This window comes from Alosa pseudoharengus, unplaced genomic scaffold (genome assembly GCF_046254945.1).
Source record: "Alosa pseudoharengus isolate Yale_2024_CS ecotype anadromous, Long Island Sound unplaced genomic scaffold, YU_APseudo_1.1 YU_APseudo_1.1_scf_84, whole genome shotgun sequence".
Lineage (NCBI taxonomy): Eukaryota > Metazoa > Chordata > Actinopteri > Clupeiformes > Clupeidae > Alosa > Alosa pseudoharengus.
This window is the reverse complement of record NW_027468875.1, coordinates 92,501-112,847: the sequence shown is the minus strand read 5'-3', so window position 1 is coordinate 112,847 and position 20,347 is coordinate 92,501. Positions and strand designations below refer to the sequence as shown.

Genomic DNA, 20,347 nt, shown 5'->3' with positions numbered 1-20,347 from the left:
TGGCTTTTAGAGTGGTGCTCCCAATTTGTGTGGGTCACAAATGAATATGTCTTGCCTCCACGTGAGCCTTACACAAGCTCTGCTTTCTGGCTTTCCACAAAATGCAGACTTGATATGATGCATTATGGAGAACAAAAATCAGACTTTTTGCGAGAGACAGTCCTTGAATGTAATGATGTGTTTATCACTGTTGCCATTGTCAACCCTGGCCCATTTTGATGGGTCTTTGACAAATGTTGACAATTTTTAAAAACAATTTTAAAGACTGTGTGGGTGCCCCTTCTGTATGCCAAATACCAAATGACTGCCACTGCTTCACTCAAGGCTATATTAGCTGCAGCTATACTAAAAGCTGCCACTTACTGCAGGAAACACGCTGGACCCTTATGACCTCAGGAGACTTTGAATGGCAATCATCTTAGCAGTTATGTTTTATGTCAGTGCTTCAGGGCAACACTTTATTGTGACAGTCTCACGTTTAGCATCAGCCTGGTTTCTCCAAACTCACTCACTTGGTGAAGAGTTCTCACAATTGGGAAATGTTTCCAACACTATAGATAATTTGGTGAGGAGCGCAAAGGGCTGGAGGTCCTTGAGCAAGATGGAGATCTGTAGAATGAGCCTCACCATTAGGCCTTGGCTACCTACTGTACCTCCATGAATTCAGGTGTTATTGTTGAATGGCTTGGTGGTTATCATTTACCTCATTCAAGTTTCTGGTGTGATAATTCGGTGCTTTTATATCATTTGAATCTCTTGACCCTATGTGTTGTAAACTTTCTCTCTGTCGTTCTCTCAGATCTTCGTGCAAGCCTTGACTGACCGGCGCCACTGTGTGTTGAATCTGCTGATAGTTGAAAGAAGGCTGCTGGTTCACAGGAGCTTCAGCACACACACACACACACACTCCCCTCTGCTCTCTCTCTCTCTCTCTCTTTCTCTCGCCTCTCTGCCCCTGCTCTTCTTTCCCCCTCACCCTCACTGCACCAATTATGTGCACTGTCAGCTTCCCTGATATGGCTTCAAAGGGGAGGTATTTCAAGGTGACACCAGGGAGAGAGAGAGAGAAAGAGAGAGGATGAGACTGGCAGTGGATTGAAAGTCTTTTGATCACACTCCTGCACCTCCTGAAGAAGAGGAGGGTAAAAATGCAGAGGTGGAGAAGAGGAAGAATTTTAAATGCTGTCAGAGGCCTCGTGCAAGAGAAGAAGCCTGCTGTGGTGACAGTTTGTCTCCCGAAAGACTGCTTCAACACCCCCCCCCCCATGTAGAAACTGGGGGTGTCCATCGATTTATAGTCAGTGTGTGGGGATGAATGCCATGATTTTATGTCTTTGCTCTGAATGGGGAAACAAATTCTCTAATGAAAACAATTGCAGTATTAACTATAAGCAATGAAAGGGGATTTTATGTGTTATCCTCAACCTGGGCTCTGTTCCATGCATAGCCTAACTCATAAAACTAAAAACTAAAAAAAACTTGGGGCTTACAGAATTTTTGGCATGACTTTTTTTTGTTCATTCAGGCCTTTAATCATTTTTCCACAACACAGTTTCATTCAAGAGCTGTACTATCTGGTAATCTGATTACGAATGGTATAGTCTAATGCAAGAAACGTTCGTAAATCCCAGTTACAGCAGAGTAGCCTACAATATTAGTCCGTGGGGATTTTATGAGACAAAGCGTTGTAGTTTCAAGTGTTGTGTCTACGTTACTACCGTTCCCAAGATTCTCTGTAGGCAGTGGCACAGTGTTTCCGGAGTTTGTGTCGTTAGGGGGAAGGTGGGCGCCCGGGACCTGTTGGAAATGACGGGACGAGAAATCGGATACCAGTGCGCAAATCGAGCCGAACACCCCCGAAGATAAGACACAACTTCAGACCAGCAGAAGGGTGTGTTCAATATAACATAATCTTGACTCCTTAGAGGATTTTAAAGAGTATTGCGCCATATCAGCTTGTTAGCACGCTAGCTTTCTTTGCATTTATCCCACCTGTCTGGCTAGCAAATGAACAAGCTAATTTGAGCCGCTTGACCAAAACTGGGGAATGTGAATTGCACACATGGACCCTGCGCGAGGTAGTGTCAGGAAAAGCAGGTGCTCTCCACGAGAAGTGCAATACAATGCAACTACTGTCATGCTTCATGGCATAACACAATTAGTTTACGACCAGGAACCATTTCTCTTTATGATGGAGTTGAACTTGCCATTTGACCGAATCGATAGCTGCCTTAGCTAGCTAATTAGCTTGCCGCTGCCACTTACGTTAATCTTGCAAGCTAGTTGACCTACATAGCTAGCAAAGGAGGGCAGGGTGGGTAAATAAATGTCCGAGTAACATAACAAAAATAATGTTACAAAGTTGCTAATATCCACAGTGGCATTTGCACGATATACACGTAGCATATAGGTAAATGTTAACGGAAAGTGACACGGTCGATACAGTACACACTTCAATAGTTTGGGATGGACCCTTTAAACTGAGATTGGAGCCTACGTTTCTGCTCCTCCTGTCGTAATTGTCAAGGTACATTTTCTGTATTCTCACATCACATAATAGCACGTTAGCGTTCTGCTTTGTTTATGGCAATGATCGGCTCCATTTGTATTGTTTTCATTTTTTGGTTTATATATTTTTTGGGTTTTATATCCTACTTGGTGCACCTGCTCTGTAGTCAAGTGTGACACGCGTCTTTACATGGGGACATTTATATTAGCCTAGACCTCAGGTGCGGCAGATGTGTAATACTCAGATAGACTTATGATATGGTGTGTACTAGCATATTTATGGTGTGCCTTTTAATTCATTACTTATGAGTAGTGTGTAGTCATTGATCATTGTTTTACATAATACTGTATTTATTATTTAATAAGAAAGCTTTGAGCAATAAAGATTTGTCTGTAAATCCTGGCCTTATGTTTAAACTGTAGACCTTATTATGTCAATATGCAGACAGTACTGAAGCACCATACAACAATGGAGGCATGTAGAATATGATGTAGTTTTATAAACCATTTTGGTTTAAATTCATTTCTGTGTTTTTTGTGTTTTTTTATTTCTAAGTAAACCCCAAAATTCCACAGTATTGTAATATTAACAACCATCTAATACAGACTCTCTCTCTCTCCCTCCCTGCACTCTCTCTCTCTCTCCCTCTCCCTCCCTACGCTCTCTCTCCCTCCCTCTTTCCGTCTCTTTCACCTGCTCCCGCTCCAGGTTATGTCCAATGGAGACCCTGATGAGCGCTGTGGGCCCGCGGGGCCTGGCCCCGGCCAAGCGGGCCTCGGAGGTGGACTTCCGCTCGGGTACGGCGCTGGAGCAGCTCTCGGCCCAGGTGCAGGAGCTGGTGCAGCTGGAGCAGTGCGAGTTCGGGGACCAGACGGCCCTGGAGGTGCACACCGCCAAAGACTTCATCTTTAACATGCTTGGTGAGTGTGTGTGTGTGTGTGTGTGTTTGTGTTTGGAACATACTGGCAAAGATTCCAACATGCTCGGTACGTGTGCGCGTGTGCGTGCGTCTGAGTGTGTGTGTGTGTGTGAGTGTGTGTGTGTGAGTGTGTTTGTGTAAGTGTTTGTTTTTGTTTGGAGCACACCGCCAAAGACTTCATCTATAACATGCTTGGTGTGTGTGTGTTTGTGTTTGGAACATACTGCCAAAGATTGCAACATGCTCGGTACGTGTGTGCGTGCGTGCGTCTAAGTGTGTGTGTGTGAGTGTGTTTGTGTTTGTGTGTGATTGTGTGTGTTTGTTTGCAGCACACCGCCAGAGACTTCATCTTTAACAAACTTTGTCAGAGTGTGTGTGTGTGTGCGCGTGTGTGTTTGTGCGTGTGTGTGTGTGTGTGTGTGTGTGTGTATTTGAAACATACTGGCAAATATTTCATCTTTAACATGTGTGGTGTGTGTGTAAGTGTTTTGAACATACTGCCACAGATGCAAACACGCTTGGTGAGTGAGTGTGTGTGTGTGTGTATGTGTGTGTGTGTGTGTGTGTGTGTGTGTGTGTGTAGTGTGCATGGGTTTGGAACGCACTGCCAAAGTCAGCGTCATTAACATGCTAAGTGTGTGTGTGTGTGTGTGTATTTATTTGTTTGAAGGAGAGGATTTGTCCCGCTCCCGCACAATAAAATGTGTTTTGTATACCTCATTGTATTATTATAACCCAGTTCTCTGTTCTAGAGAAAAGCAATGATGAGATCCCTACTGTGATCACACAGTATGTTTAAATATAGCTCCAGGAATGGCATGGATATGGCGCTAATCTTGACGGATATATAAAGCAGTTGCACCGGGGTGCTTCCAGCATGCCCGTCTCACTGTGTTTTGGAAACATGCTCAGAATCCAATAGGTGGCACTCTTCCCTCTTCTCTTCTGCCGAGTGTTTTTCTCTCCAAGTGTGTGTGTGTGTGTGTGTGTGTGTGTGTGTGTGTGAGAGAGAGAGAGAGAGAATTTCTGTATCATGCATCAAAGGCTCTTTAGCAAGGGAGCTCCGCTCTGTCATTTCTATATCCCCCCTCTATCTATCTTTTGCTCTCTATCTTTTTCTCTCTATGCTCTCTATCTTTTTCTCTCTATGCTCTCTATCTTTTTCTCTCTTACTATTTCTCTCTCTCTCTTCTGTCTGCTCCTCATATCACACATCATCCCCCTAACCAGACTCTTCTCCTAACCTCTGCACAACCCCCCTCCCCTCCCCGCATGACACACACACACACACACACACACACACACACACCAGGGCTCTACAGTGCGCCCATTTCACTCGCACAAGCGAGTAAAAATGATGCCATGCGAGTGCAAAAAAATATTTAGGCGCACTGGTGCGAATGACTTCTAACCATGTCAATATTTGTCTACAAAATACACCGCAACATCGAGAAACATTACTGGTGCAAACCATAGAATCACGTTGCGAATGCAGCATAAAAACTACACCTCCCATCAACGTTAGCAGTTTCGCGTTGTGACTTGCTAGTAGTCGCTTCTATCAAATCCAAGAGCGCGCAGAAAAAGCGGAAAGTTAGACTAGCCAGCCAAGATGCAAAGATTGAAGAAATTAGTTCTTCTATCCACCGAATTCATTGGATATAGGAGGAACAGGATGAGATTCTGAGAATGCAGTGAGAGAAGGTAAGTTGACCTAACATGCCTTTTAGCCCAGTTGACGTATTGGCTGCAATATGCAATATAGCTGTAGCGAACGAACCGGCACAAAAGTAGCCTCCCGTAATACTGCCATTTTATTTACAGGTAGAACGCTACTGACAACTCCAGGCTTCCACGCATGCTTGTTTGTTTACACCGAATACAAGCTGAAGTGCAAAACGAAAGTAGGCCTAACGTTTGCCTACTGCCCCATCAATGCAAATATTTCAAATAAAAACTAAAAGTATAAAACATATATCCTTGATTAGCCTATGTTGGGTTTTGTGGAAGAGAAAATGGACTGTTTTAGTAGTAGTATTAGGCAGTATGCAGTCAGATAGGTCACCATGGGCATATTTGGATTAGCTATAGATGGATTAACAAATAAATAAATTAGCCTACATTTGGCAGGATACTTGATATACAGGCTAAATGTAAATATGGCAATGTATTATATTATTTTACATTAACAAAATGTAGGAAAATAGAACAGACTGAAAATAAAGTAGGCACTGATCTTTAAAATCCTTCCTGTAGCCTAAATGTTGTCAGTCATTCTTAATATTCGCAATTGGTGCGTAAGTTAAGTACAGAACTGACTGTGCGCCCAAATTTTTGTCTGTGCTCCTACATTTTTTAACTTGTGCGCACAAGTGCTCCTGGAAATTTTTTTTAGTGTAGAGCCCTACACACACACACACACACACACACACACCCCATCCCTCCTCGTCAGACTCTACTGCTGACGCCTTCCTCGTGCTCCTTGTGCACTCACCCGCCTGACACCCATGCACCCACCTATGTCACAGAGCCACGTCACGTCACACACCGTCACAGAGCCACGTCACGTCACACACCATCACTCTCTTCTCCTTGGTCTGCTGTGTCTTAACCTGTCCACTCTACTCCCCTTCCCAACCCGACCCAACCCGCGCGCCAACCACCCGCCCGCCCGCCCGCCCACCCACCTTGCAGCGCCCACTGTGTGCGATGATAGCCGGCAAATTGGCAAGGGCTCCTTGTCCTCATCATTCTCTCATCCTCGCTACACTACCACCCCCTCGCCACCCATCCAACCACCCGCCCACCTCAGCGTGCCCAATGGGTGCCACGCTAGCCAGCTGATTGGCACAGGCTCTTGGTTGTCCTTGTCTCTGTGTCCGTGTCCCTGAACGGAGAGCTGTGCTTGGCTGTGCTACTTGCTATTGTTTGCCCAGAAATATGATCGGAGCCGTTCTCTGTAATCCTGTCAAATATTGGATTAGGTGACAGTCAGCCTTCTGTTATCACACTCTTCCTCCCCCTCTTTTTTCCTCCCTCCCTCTCTCTCTGTCAATCTCTCTCTCTCTCTCTCTTTCTCTGTCACTCTCTGTCTCTGTCACACTTTCTCACTCTCTCTCTGTCTCTCTTTCTCTGTCTCTCTGTCACCCTCTCTCTCTGTCTCTCTCACTCTCTCTCTTCCCTCTCATTCTCTCTCTCTTTCTCTCTCTCTCTCTCTCCCTCTCTCTCTCTCTCTCTGTACCTCACACCAGCCTGCTCTCTTAATTTCTCGCCGCCTCTAATTCTACATTTCTGTCCTCTCTACAAACCTTCACAAGGATTTGTAAAGTGCTTTTTTAATCACACATTTCTTCCCTTTCTTTTCTGATATCTTGCTGAAGTTAGTTACAGTTACCCTTAGCGTGTTGTTTAGTTTCACTTTTCTAACACAACTTTCTCTTACTTGCGCACATACACACACACACACACACACACACTTGGAGAGAAAAACACTCAGTCTCAGTGAGACACAGTCTCTCTCAGTCTCTCTCTCTCTCTCTCTCTCTCTCTCTCTCTCTCTCTCTCTCTGTGTCTCTGTCTTTCTGACTCACACACACACTCCTCCACATTTTTTCTCTCATAGTCTCCAGTCTCTAGATCTCCATATGCCTTTTTTTATGTGTCTTTTATGTCTTTATGTCTTTCGTTGCCATCCATTTCCCCTCCCTCCCCCCCTCCCATCCTCCACTCCACTCATCCCACTCTCTCATAAAACTAAGATGCTTCTGTCGAGTGTGACATTGAGGAGAGGAAAACGGGGCGGGAGCTGCAGTTTATGGAAGATACGCAGAGCGGAGATACTAACAGAGAGCTATTGGGCAATTTTCACTTTTATGTGCTTGCGGTTTCTGATAAAAACTTTAGTACTTCCCAGAGAGCACTTATTTCTTTAAGTTTCTCACCAGAAATGTCTTTCTATGGGTTTCTCTGTCTAGGGATTTATCTTGTTAGTAGACCGTGGTGTGTGTTTGTGTGTGTGTCTGTGTGTGTGTGTGTGTGTGCGTGCATGCGTGTGTGTGCGTGTGTCGATAACGCACTTGTGATAATTTTCCACAATAACCGAATCCTCCCGAGCCACAGACAACACAGAGGCAGTAATATCAGTATAACAATATTTATTAGTACAAACAACATAAAACACTGTTCGGCATGGGGGGAAGCGAGATCTAGATCACCACTAGGGGCAGGAGCACACACAGCACACTAGCACATTGACTGGCCGCCCACAAGTTTCGCCAGCTTAATATGTATACACATACACCAAGAAACCTATTACCATAGCAGCACACACATTGCAAGATAACACACCAAATCTCACTACAAAAATGTCCCACAATGAGCAAATACACAAGGGCACAAAATGCACTCAAAAAGTCACCCGCCACACAGTAGGATGAGAGCAGCAGACAAGGGCAGGGGATGTAATGTGCTGTCCACCCCTAGGGGCGCCACTCCCCTACCAACAGTCTTAAGTAGAAAGGGAAGACAGTACTGGTCGGGCAGGCCTCCCTCCGACCAGTACAAAAGTATTCTCAAAACAAGCACAAGTTCGATCTGTTCAGCAACTCACGCAGTCCCTATAATGTAGTCGGAGTCCAGTCGGCCGAGGCCACGCCCCCAGGGCTCGAGTTCCAGGAAGATCTCGGGATTCCCTTCGTGACGGTGATGTCATCAACACGAGCCGTGCCGCGGGAATTCCCAGCTTCCGGAAACAAACAAACAGTGTCTCAGGAGGCAGCTCTCGCAAGGCTCAACAATCAACACTTTATGGGGTGATAGGCTAATGGTTACACTGGCTACATAGGCTACTACAAGGAGGACTTCCCTTAACAGCGAAGGTTGAGAACGTTGACTCTAGCCACCCGACGTCTGATCCAATCAGCTGATCCTCCCGTTGGGGGAATACTCCGTGGTCACCTCAGCACCGCTGCAATGGTAGTAAAACCAGGAATCAGGACACCGCGAGACAGCACTTGGACGGTTCAACTCAAAGCACAGGTAAGGGAATCAACAATCAACGTTCCTTTCGTAAATACTTAGCGTGCGTAGTATCAGTAGCCTCGGTCCTCGTAGCCACTCCAGCGTCTCCCGATCAGCTGGCCCTCGGTGCGTCCTTGCGTCGGTTCTCCCCCGTCCCCCTCCTCTCTGCAGGCCTGTATTTAAAGGGAGATACAGCCTATCCGCAAGCCCCAATTTCGGAGACGGCCAGTCAACAATTAGCCATTGCTAGCATGAAGTCCAATTAGGGTATAATCAACAAGAGTCCATATCATATAAACGTCCATAACCAGTTAGTCCATCCATATACACAAATGACCCCCCATTCAGCCCACAGATAATCCTTTCATATACACGTATATAAGCCACTTTACACGTGCATGCGTGTGTGTGTGTGTGCGTGTGCACATGTGTGTGAGTGCGCGCCATGTTAATTGTGTGCTTGAAGCTTTGTCCTACTATTGCAGACTGCGTAAACAATTTTTATAAGCAGCTACTGTTTGTACAAGCCAAGGCATCATCTTCAGATTTCTTTTTGATGGAGCATGGTCATGTTATGGCTACCTACACCCAACTTCGACCGGCTCACAGCAACAATGCAAAGTATAGGCTCTTAACCTTGCAGTTTTGCACATAAGACTTGATTTCTTCATTTCTTTGCACAAAACTCTCCAGAAAGTGCCATTTAATGGTTTATATTCCCAAAAAAAATTACCCCCGGACCCCCCCCCCCCCCTCTAGGGAGAGGCCCCCCTCATAACAAATCCCAATTTAACCCCTGCCTACACCCCACTTCCACAGGCTCACAGCAGCACACTCTCTCTGGTCTTTATTATTTAGACTTTGGACTGTAATGCTGATTACTAAGTAGGCATTCTTCCTTAATTAGGACAACACAAAATGTCAAAAAGAGTATTCATCATATACATCATTCCTTAGAGATCATCTTGTAGACAAAGTACATGAAATATGCATTTGTTTGCAAGGTCAAAAGGTCAAGGTCAAAAGGTAACACACTAATGAGTTTGAAAGAGAGAGCATGAAAGCTGCATTGTGTAGGTCGATGATTATTTATAATCTGTAGACCGTTGTGTAGTGCCTTACACAACTTTATATTCAACACTATTGCTGTATCTTCTAGTCAGTTGTGTGTTTTTGTTTTCCGAACCACAAAGAGTTGAATGGGTTGGCACCTGCCCTGAGAATCCAAATATACAGCTGTTTTTTTCATGGGAGAATTACTTTATGAGGTGTGTGTGAGTGTGTGTGTGGGAGAGAGAGATTTATATTTGTCGGGCACGATGCAGGTGGCACAGGGACTGGCAAAAATGTGTGTGTGTGTGTGTGTGTGTGTGTGTGTGTGTGTGTGTGTTTTCTTTAGTCCAGCCTTTTTTCACAGTCCTTTTGTCTGTCTGTCTGTCTGTCTCTCTGTCTGCCTGCCTGCCTGTCTTTTTCTTTTCCCCACTTTCATTCATACCTACCTGGCCATGACTGCAAGCGGCTTTGCCTTGTTCAGCCTTGGCATTAATGTGTGCTGCAGAGAGCTCTGTTATTCCCTTTGTTTTGCTGGAGGGATGGAGAAAATGAAGGAAAGAGCATTCGTTAGATGAAAAATCCAGCTGAGTTCTACCAGACCCTTCACTCTAAATCTCCCGCCAGTCCGTCAACATTAGCATTTCTCTTCGACTTTTTTTCTTTCCTTTTTTATCCTCTGTGTGTGTGTGTGTGAGAGAGAGAGAGATCACGCCTGTGTGTGTCTGTGAGTGTGTTAGCGTCTTCATCCATAGCCTCCGCTCCCCAAAGATCTAATTAATCACAATATTTCTTTTGTATTACCACGATTTATACATCTTTATTTATATTTATACATCTCAGAAGGTCTTTGCAGAAGAGAGAGACTATGACTGAAGGCAAGAGAGAAAGAAAGAAAGAGAGAAAGAAAGAGAGAAAGAAAAAAGGAAAACCAGAGGTTCTAAACAACAGCGTCAAAAAAAAAGAACTGTGTTCCTGCTCCTCCTCCTCCTCAGTAGATCCTGTGGTGAAGGTCAAGAGGTGCCGTGGAAACCGATAAACAACAAGAAAACAAAACAGACCTAAGGAAACAGGATAATCAAAGCAAACAAACACCAAGTGTCCGCACTCCCTGGAGGAGTTTCACCGGCGTTCTCGCGCCTCAGTTCAAACATCAGACAGAAGGGTTGCCCTCGACTCTCTTTCTCTCTCTGTCTCTTCCTCTCTCTCTGTTTCTCTCTCTGTTTCTCTGTTTCTCTCTCTCTCTAGAATAATCAGTGCGACTCCTGCTGTCAGGCAGGGCCCTTCTGTTGTGCAACTAAACAGAGGGCGCTTGCTTGCGCAGGTCTGAGAGAGTATGGAATTATGAATTGCTCTTTTCCAGACCTTGAAAAGTTATTGGAGAAATTTTTTGAATTTGTAGTTCTGGTAATATATATTGTAAAAAAAGTATAAAAAATAGTAAGTAAAAGTAAACTGTAGTAAAATAGTAAAAGGTCAAAATCTCAAAAATTCTTACAAAACTAGTAAAAAGTAGAGGAGAAGAAAAATATTATCCGTTTTGGAATCAGTCAGGATTTTTTATTTGGAATAATAGCAAGCACTTTGTCAACAGCCAAGATTGTGTGTGTGTGTCTTGTCCCATGGGATTGCTGCAGTAAGTGCTGTCCAGATGTGAAATGTTGAGCAACCTGTTACTCCATTAATCAGACTTTTTGTGTGCGTTGTGGCCATGTTTGATTAGTGCTGGCTGTTTAGCATTTGTTAATGCATAAATGTAGGCATGGGCCCATCTGCAGCACTTAATTGGTAGCACACACTTAACGAAAGGCTCCCATACATGCTCCTCTCCCCCTCCACCTTGATGGAACCTTCATGGCATGTTAATTAGATGCTGCCAGACGGGCTCTCCACTGATGATGACTGAGCTGTTGTAATCTCTGTGAGGTCCGATGGGAAACCAGTGCCACAAGAGGCCTCCTGTGTTGATGGATTTCACGGGCGAGGTCTCAACAGCCATGCGAAGGCATGGGGCTGCGGAGGATGATAACCCACGCACCCGTTCGCTCTCGAGAAATGTCCGCTGCCGTCTTTGGCTCCGACAGCTGTCGGGCCAGAGGGGCAACTCCCATGAGGACCGCAGTCACCATGTCCGCACATCGCTCGCTATTCCGTAGCCATCTTCAAAGCATGCCTGGATCTGTTTATTCACCTCTCTCTCTCACACTCTCCCTTATCTGATCATCCTTCAGAACGAAAAGAAGAGCTTCTGAAGAGAGATCAGCAGCTTGGCGTATACTCGTTCAAGTGCACCATCTTTCCCCCCCCCCTGGATAAGGCCTTGGGTGCCACAAGCAGTCCATCAAACGTTACCAGAAGTGAAGGGTTCATTTAACGGAGACAGACGGGTAATTAGCAAGCTAGCGATAAGGGGGAGCAATAATAATGTCCATTCAATCAATAATATAAAAACAACAACATGGTAAGACTACATTAAAGAGAATAGCAATAATAAACAACAATGTCAAAATAATCAATAGCCTAATGGAAATAAAACAATATTTTACAAACCATAACGCATAAGAAGCGCTTAATGCCCTAAGTGCCTCTCTTAAATGACCCAAAACTATCACAGGAACGGAGAGCACTGGGCAACTCATTCCACCAACATGGAACCACTGAGGAAAAGAGTCTTGAATTTGACCTAGCATTTATGACTGGTCGACACAACAGACGCTCATCAGAAGACCGCAGTGTGCGGTTGGGGATGTATATCTTGATCATTGAATTAAAATAACAAGGAGCAAATCCAGGCAGTGTCCAAGGCCAAAGGTCAAAGTGAGAGACTTAAATTGTATCATCATATTGCACAGTTGTACACCCAGGACGTCCTTTTTCTCTTTGGGCCAGAAGAAAGTCTCTATCTTCTGGATTCTTGAGAAGAATGAGTGCATCTTGATGTGCAATATCAAACAGGTCTCCCAACTGGTTTAACAAAGGCCTCTACATTGCAATGCTGAGTCTCAGAAGTTATCTTGGTGTTTTTCTTCTGCCACTTGTCGTGAAGTGTTTCCAGTTGTTTTATGGCATGATGTTGGGGACGAACATGAATCCTAGCCTTGTCCTAGAATACCAAGACTTCTTTGATCACCGCTGTTGCACTTTCATTAAGTTTTTTTTTCAATGTTTTATGGTGATATTACAACAAACATAAAACCTGCTTCTTGGAGGGTAACTTTGTTCCAGTTATTTCAGTCTCTTCTGATCCAAGTAACCATATAGCGAATTTGCTTTGTGTTGCTTCAGCCATTGTCTCAGTGTATATTGTCTATTGTGCTTCATTCACATTGATGCTTTGAAAGACATATCACAACTGAAACAGGAGTTGCTATGAATTGCTCACAACAGCATATTATTGGGAAATACCGGAATCAGCAGATGAGATCAGCAAATCAGCATTGCAAATTTGCATGGACAATATGGAATTCCCATTTCAATGTGGTCACCAATAATCAATACACATTGTCATTGACTGCATTGGCAAATAAGTCCATTGCTGCCATAAGCATATATTATTAAACAATTATACATGCTAGCACAATGTATCACATAATACGCAAAAAATCCTAAATATGCATACTGCACAGTATGTGTTAAACTTCAAAGGTCTTGAGCAACCTCTAAATATTGATCGATATTGATAAAATTTTGCCCAATTATTTTTTTTATTTATTCAAACATATTGGTGGGGTGAGAGCATGAACTTTCAAAAGTTGAAAAATAAGGACCACCCTAGGCCGCGCGGGATCACGCGATATCACGCGACTTTAATTTGTTTTTTTCCAGTGACGCTGCAACGACACTGCAACAACCCAAACAACCGGCAGATGTCTCAAGTGAGCAGGGTGTCTCGTAAAAATAAATGGAGCCTGGAAACCCCTACACAGACTTAACTACAGACTTTAGCAGACTGGTTTAGAAATAATTTAATAGCCAGAAATATGCCTGCCCTGCCCTAATAAAGAAATATTTGGTTAACTGCAAGTGAATCCCGTTTGCAGCCGTAGAAGAAACGCAGGACAAATTAAACATTCTGGTTGTCTCCGAGTGCAACGATGATAGACAGACATCATTTGGACAAAATATAGAACATATTAACCTCCGGTGCTCAGCCAAATGCCTTCCTGTAAACGATTTTTGATGGTCACAAGTTTACTTCATTAGCGGTTTATTTTTTTGATTATTGAAGAGTGTTTTTCATTTAAAGGTTTGACTTCGTGCTTATTCAGTAGAGCATTGTGCGCTCTCCCCAATCCCAGACGTTCACATTGCATGTTTGTTTGTAATGGATGCAACCGCGAGATACGCGTTTGACGGCAATGAGTTGTTTACAGACATGAACCGAGACATAGCCTATAGCCCAGCAGCAATCTAGGGACTGTTCGTTATTTATTGAAGGGGCCACCGGAGGAATTTTGAGTGCTTCAGTCAAAAGTTGCATGACCCTCCCTTGCCTGCTAGAAATTGTTCAATGACCCTCCGACAGAATTGTCAAAAAAGACATGACCTTCCCCTGCCAATTGTCGCTGTCTTCCGCCCGCGCTGCTTTGCGCCACGAAGGCAGACTGTGATAACATTCTTAAATCAATCTTTCCCGGGAGCTTGCATGCTACCAGTCCTTCCTTTTCAAATGTGTTGCACCTGTTTGCACAATTTCACAAATAATCATATGTGGTTAATAATATGACAAATAATCCCTGTGCACGGGGACCGAAACAATGCATGCCAACTTTTTCTGTGTTTATCACGTATTTTAACTTTCCCCCGCTGTCTTGCCATTTTAATTTTTTCCCGTAGAATATCCCATATTTTAATACTCTCATAACATTAGACCTGCCATCGGGCCTGTCTCTGTGTTGCCCTGTTGCTACCCCCTTGCCCTTCCAACGAAACAGATGTCTTCAAATCATCGTTTTCCTTGCTTGAAGGCAAACTTAGAGTGATGTTAACCTATTTAACTTTAACGGCGTGAGAGCACGATTCATTGGCGCTTGCATGTTCGGCCGTATGTCTACGAACGCACCTGCCTACCATCAGGCTACTCAGCTACTAGAGAAAGAATTTCCCCTGTTTGTATCCAAGTTGGCCTACCATAACTTACCAACTCTGCACTGTAGACCCTAAACTGGCTATTTATATTTTTCTGTGAAATAAGCAAATGTATTTGTTCAAGTTTATGAAGCAGAATTATTAACTTTTTAACGTTTTACGATGTCTTTCTCATGGGGAAGTGTTTTTCCCCATGCATTTATTCTAGGTTACTGTGAGTGACTGCCGCGAGAGTAGCGGGTTCTGTGTTTCGTTCATTTCAGTGACTGACGCGAGAGAAGCGGGTTCTGTGTTTCGTTCATTTCAGTGACTGACGCGAGAGAAGCGGGGTCTGTGTTGTGTTGCGTTGATTTCATTTATTTTCATTGGGCATGCCCTGCCGTACCGTCCACAGCTCTTCAGTTCCGACAAAGCCGAAATTACTCCTTTTGAAACAATGAGTGCCGTGCGTTTGTATGGTTATATTGCTTGACAGGGGGGGATCCCAAGCAGCTTTCAGCCATAAGGCTACTTTGAGAACATTTCCTAATTCACCCAACACTAATATTCAAAATGTTGAAAACTATTTCGGCATAGCCTATAAGCAGTTTAATTAAATGTAATGTTAGTTGTAAACAAACGGGCTACTTGGTAAGGCTTGGCCTCACAGATGCGCTCGTGCCTTAGATGGCAAGAAAAATCTTCACGATATAGGCCTATTAACTGACCACCCAATTCACGTTAGTTGGGGGGCAGGGGGGGCCATCAGACATTTGTGCCCAGTTAATCCGGCCCTGCCCCCAACAAATCACACCTTCCCACCAGCTGTGACAGCTTAAAAGAAGTCGAGAAGACTCCTAACTCACAGACCTATTCACAAACCGGTTTTGTGGCATTTTGCCTGTTTTGAAATCCTATGCGGCTACAGGAGCTTCCAATCGTGAGGAAGCAATTTTGCATTGTAGGCATAACTATGCAATAACACCACTAACAACAACCAAAACTAGGCTACTCATTGTCAACATGTAAATTAAATGTAACATTATTGTAAATCAAATTAAAATGTTCTCTTTTGCAAACATAGGCATAGTAACAGATTAATTTAATAATGTTGCAAAGATACTACATCAATCCATATGTTTCATTAGGCTACTAGGCTATTTGTTTTGCCTTACTCTTGATTCATTTAGGCTAGGCCTTTTTATTTAGATATTCATCATCTTCCGTCCTTGTGTAGCGCACGCATTCTCAGACCTGTCACCTGCCACTCATCGTAAGGGAGGTGTTTGGAATCATTCCCGCGTTACAATCATCAGCCAATCAAGGTGATCACTTCAGTCAAGCTCGTGCATGAGTAATAACGTCATCCATAGCAACGAAGACTCACTCACTCTTAGTCAAAGATTCTAGAGCGCTCAGCTCCAGAATCTGTTCAGGAGCTGTCATTTTTCCTTACTAAGAGTAGGTCTGAAAGGCTTTGTGAATAACTTAATAAGAGAAACTCCTAGCTAAAATATTGTATTGCTATTTAGGAGTAGCCTACTCCTAGTGGTAAGATAAAAAAGGCTTTGTGAATATGGCACAATCCAATGTGTGTCTCAATTGTCCCCCGCTGACACCTCACACATTTCTCTAGATTTTGCAATGACCTTACATGACACAATGCTATAAAATGCCAGTTTTTAGGACACAGAATAATGTTTGTAATGATACCAGTTAGGCCTACGTTCAACAGTAACATAAGTGTAATGAGCTATTCATTGTCGAAGGTGCATGGTGAAGTGAAATTATTACTTTGGAAAACAAACATTTGCCGATATCATTGGATATTTTTACGTAGCCTACAATGGCCAGTTCAGACAAAGCCGAAATTACTGATTTTGAAACATTTGTATGGTTATATTGCTTGACTTAAATCCCAGAGAGTAGGCTACCGCACCCCACAGTGATGGGCCTAGCTAGCGGTCTTACGTGTTCAGTGTAGAGCTTAGATCGGGCCCAAAAAATCAAGCCCAACCCTACCCGAGCCCGTGCACATTGTGCCCGAGCCCGACCCCGACCCGGCCCGACACGTTAACTGTAATTATGAGCCCGAGCCCGATTTAAACCCGACATTTTTTAAATACGTGGGCCATTATAACTGACGTTCTCAACTACAATTCCGAGCTGTTTGAGCAACAGAAATCCGTTTAGAGGACATTGAGAGGACAAAAGAGGACATTGAAGGCTGGCTATCATTATTTCTGCCATGGCAAGCCTGCTTCATGTTCATCTTAAAGTATTTTTGCTGTCATATATGTGAACATCGTGCGCACTTAATGCACGCAACAAAGCATACCTGACAAATGCATACCTCCGACTTTTCTCCAAACTTCCTCGAAGTTATTTCTCCTTTTTTTTTTTTTTTTTTTCTTTACATCTTCAAGCTTCAAGTTGCACTTAAGCTACACAATACAGCACAGCAGGCCCGGTGTGATGTGTGCGAGTGGAGAAGCTGCGCATGACACGTGTTCCGCAGATGACATTACAATTGACATTTTGTAACTCTGAGCCTAACTTGTATAACTTTGTATACACTTGTTACTTAGGCCTACTTTGATAAATATAAAATATTTCTAAGTCTGACTATGGCATAGCTTTAGCTCCCCACCTAAGTAGGCTAATGATTAGGAAAAAAAAAAAAAAGCAAGCTTGATCAAGGACCCGGCCCGGCCCGAGGATAGTGGCTGGAAATATCGGCCCGACCCGGCCCGCGGGCTCGGGCAGAGAATCTAAACTCTAGTTCAGTGTGGGGTATAAACAAGCTGAGAATTTAGCGGTGTCACGTCTGCCTGTCACAGACGTGGGGAGCTGAAGCTTGGGATACAGTTACTACAGTAACAGTATTTTATTTTACTTCTTATGGAATATTTTTTTTTTCACTTTTATAAAGGCTTTGTTTGAATGCTGTTGGAACAAATAGTAGTTGATTATAAAGGCAACTTTCTGTTGCAATATTCTGTGTGTTCTGGACTGCAGGTAATTAAGCCAGTAGTTCTCAAACTTTTTCTTTCATTCCCCACTTTGATCAAGGGGGCATTGACTGATGATAGTTGAGATAACGTGTTATCCCGAGGCCTTTGCAGGACAGCATCTCTGACGGTACTCTACCCTATTAAAAATATACGTTTTCGATGTCCCAAACGGAGAGCCCTTTATTGTTTTAACAATCTCTATGCTACTCACCAAAATGTAGGCATGGGAACATGATGAAGTATCCAACTGTCGTGTGTTAAATTATTGTGATTACGAGCCAGTGGTTTTCAAACATTATGCGTGAGTTGGACATCTAACGACATGCAACAGACTCATATTGTCCTCGCATTCGCAAAATGAGGACATACAGACTGCTCAGATAACAGGTGTACCTCCAGTTATGCACGGTTTTAGTCAAGTCATTTAAATGTGCTGGTGAAACAGTTGTGTACTCTATTGTTATTTATCCCCTATTCACCCACGCCGTCAATTCTGTGGCGCAGTGCGTTAAGGCCGGCTGATGACAGCCGCCGTTACGCATCAGTTATCAGTCCCCTGTCCAAGAGTTCAAATCTGGGTTAAGCCCATATTTTGAGAAATGCTGAATATACCACAACCAATTCCAATTCTTCAACACGGTCACCGTTAGACTAGAGGGGAGAAAGAATGGGAAAAGATCTGGGCACAGTTCTTCCAGAGCTTTGTGCCAAGTAATAAGCGTTGTCGAGATGTTTGTGTGAATGAAACGAAGCTTATAGGCCATAGTGTGACATGCGTAAACCAATGGTGTAGAGATGACGCCACAGGGTTTTATTTAAGAGAGCCTACGTTTGTATGTAGGTAATTTATATTCACAATACTAAGGCCTACTAAAATAAATAGTATTTTATTTGTATTGGTTGTTTAGAGTAAAAAAAAATCGGTCGGTCTTAACGCAAGTTTACAACCGGCAAGTCGGTCGGACTAAAAGGGGAAAAAAATACAAATTTGGGTCGGTTCTAAATTGACAGGGTCGGTCGGGTTACGGCAAACGAAAATATTTTTAAGGATGGGCTGGCAGTGTTTTTTTGCGCGTCTGCAGAAGTTAGCCGAATGTAATTCTGCGGCATTAGCAGATGTATTTGTTTATTGTACAGAAAAATAAAAATGACATGTCAAGCAGTCAATTGACTACATTGCAGTCAAGAAGTAGGGCAAATTAATTTACGAAACCAAAACGTGGGTCATAGTTGTCTAAGCCTCTATTGCGTAGCCTGTTAAAAACGTCGCCAGATAGTATTAACTCAGCAACAACATTGTTTTCTGCAGAAGCCTACCCAAGGCTACAGATTAATTCTGAACAGTTATTTCTCTACTGGCTCAATTATCACACAAGACACTGTTTTGATTTGCGTAGTTGCGTTACCCCCAACACTGACAATAATGTAGACAGCGATTTCGTTACCACCGTGTAGTCAAGCCATACCCAAGTAGCCTAAATCGAGGTAATGTTTAATTATGCATGATTTATTTTGTTATTGAATTCGTAGGCTGGGATTACTCTCGGCAACAATTATGTTTAATGGTAGATCCTGCTTTTTCAGAAGGGACGGCAGGCAGAGCGATGTACAGTGGCAGAGCGACGCACAGTGGCTGAAAGTGGTACTAAAGCTTCACGCAGCTTCACGCCTCGTAATGCGCGAATGAAGTGGTAATTTGAAAGCTGTAACAGTTCTGTGACTTAACTGGAGGGAATAGCGAGCTAGCTCTCTGTTTTGTTTGAACGTCAACAGAAGTGACGTTACCCAACATCACTTAGAGCACCTTTAACTGCCTCAGACAGCTAAAAGAACACAAATAATAAGAATGTGTCATAAACTAATATAGAAAATAAGATATTACAGAAGATTAAGAGGGAATCTATAGAGGGACTTCCATGGTTATTAGTGCAGTTTATATATTTCCCCTTATTCACTGGAAGAGTTCCACCCATTTCATAACAGTCCTGTGAGTTAACTGCCTCAGGCTAGGACCACACACACACACACACACACACACAACCCAGTTTCCAGCTTGTCTAACGTCTAACTATGTGCAGTGTTCTTACAGGTCATGACATTTCTGGAGTCTATTCCACACATGGAAAGTCATTTTATAGAGTATTTTATAATTTTGGGGGCAAAAAGTCAGGGAGTATCAGGAAATTATGTTGTAGCATTTTAAAATGTACTTGCCAGAATACAAAAACACAATATATTTCCTCGTAGCATTGGTGTTTATCGGGTTATTTGATTTTTCCACTACTGCTTGCTTTTAAATCTTTGGTCGGTGAAGTAATTTCAGTGTACTTTTAATTATATTGCAGTAGGGCATGGGAATTCAGTTTGTTTGTTTTTTCAGGGAAAATTCATGGAATTTTACATTACACTTCAACTTACTCAAACAGAATGGAGTGGTCTTGTTGCACTGAAGACAGCTTGGCGCCGAAACGCGTTTGTAGTCAAGGGCATGGTGCAATAAATCCTTTTAAAAGTATAATACACAAGAGAGTGCGGTTTTCTCCACTTCAAGACTGACATTTTTAACTCGCACCCAAAATACTTTATTAAGTGTTTGAGTGAGCGCGCCTATATTGCTGAAGCCTGTAGATGTCTCAAGAGACTTCTGGCCTCCTCTCTCAGTCACTCACACATATAAGGTGATGGTGGGATTGTAAAATGACCATGCAAAAAAACTTCTGATCCAATTATACTGTTTGTTGTTTCAAAAGTAGTCAGTGTTCGCCTAAG

At 43.3% G+C, this 20,347-nt stretch overlaps 1 protein-coding gene across 1 annotated transcript in view; it reads left to right on the top strand.

The window, feature by feature from the left end:
- Positions 1 to 1,569: 1,569 nt before the first annotated feature.
- Positions 1,570 to 20,347, top strand: part of tmem102 (transmembrane protein 102) — a 32,605-nt gene continuing 13,827 nt past the window's right edge. The window contains exons 1-2 of the mRNA XM_076275438.1: positions 1,570 to 1,891; positions 3,218 to 3,429. Of these exons, the coding sequence (XP_076131553.1) occupies positions 3,228 to 3,429 (202 nt within the window). The 5' untranslated portion in view covers positions 1,570 to 1,891; positions 3,218 to 3,227. The remainder of the gene's footprint in view (positions 1,892 to 3,217; positions 3,430 to 20,347) is intronic.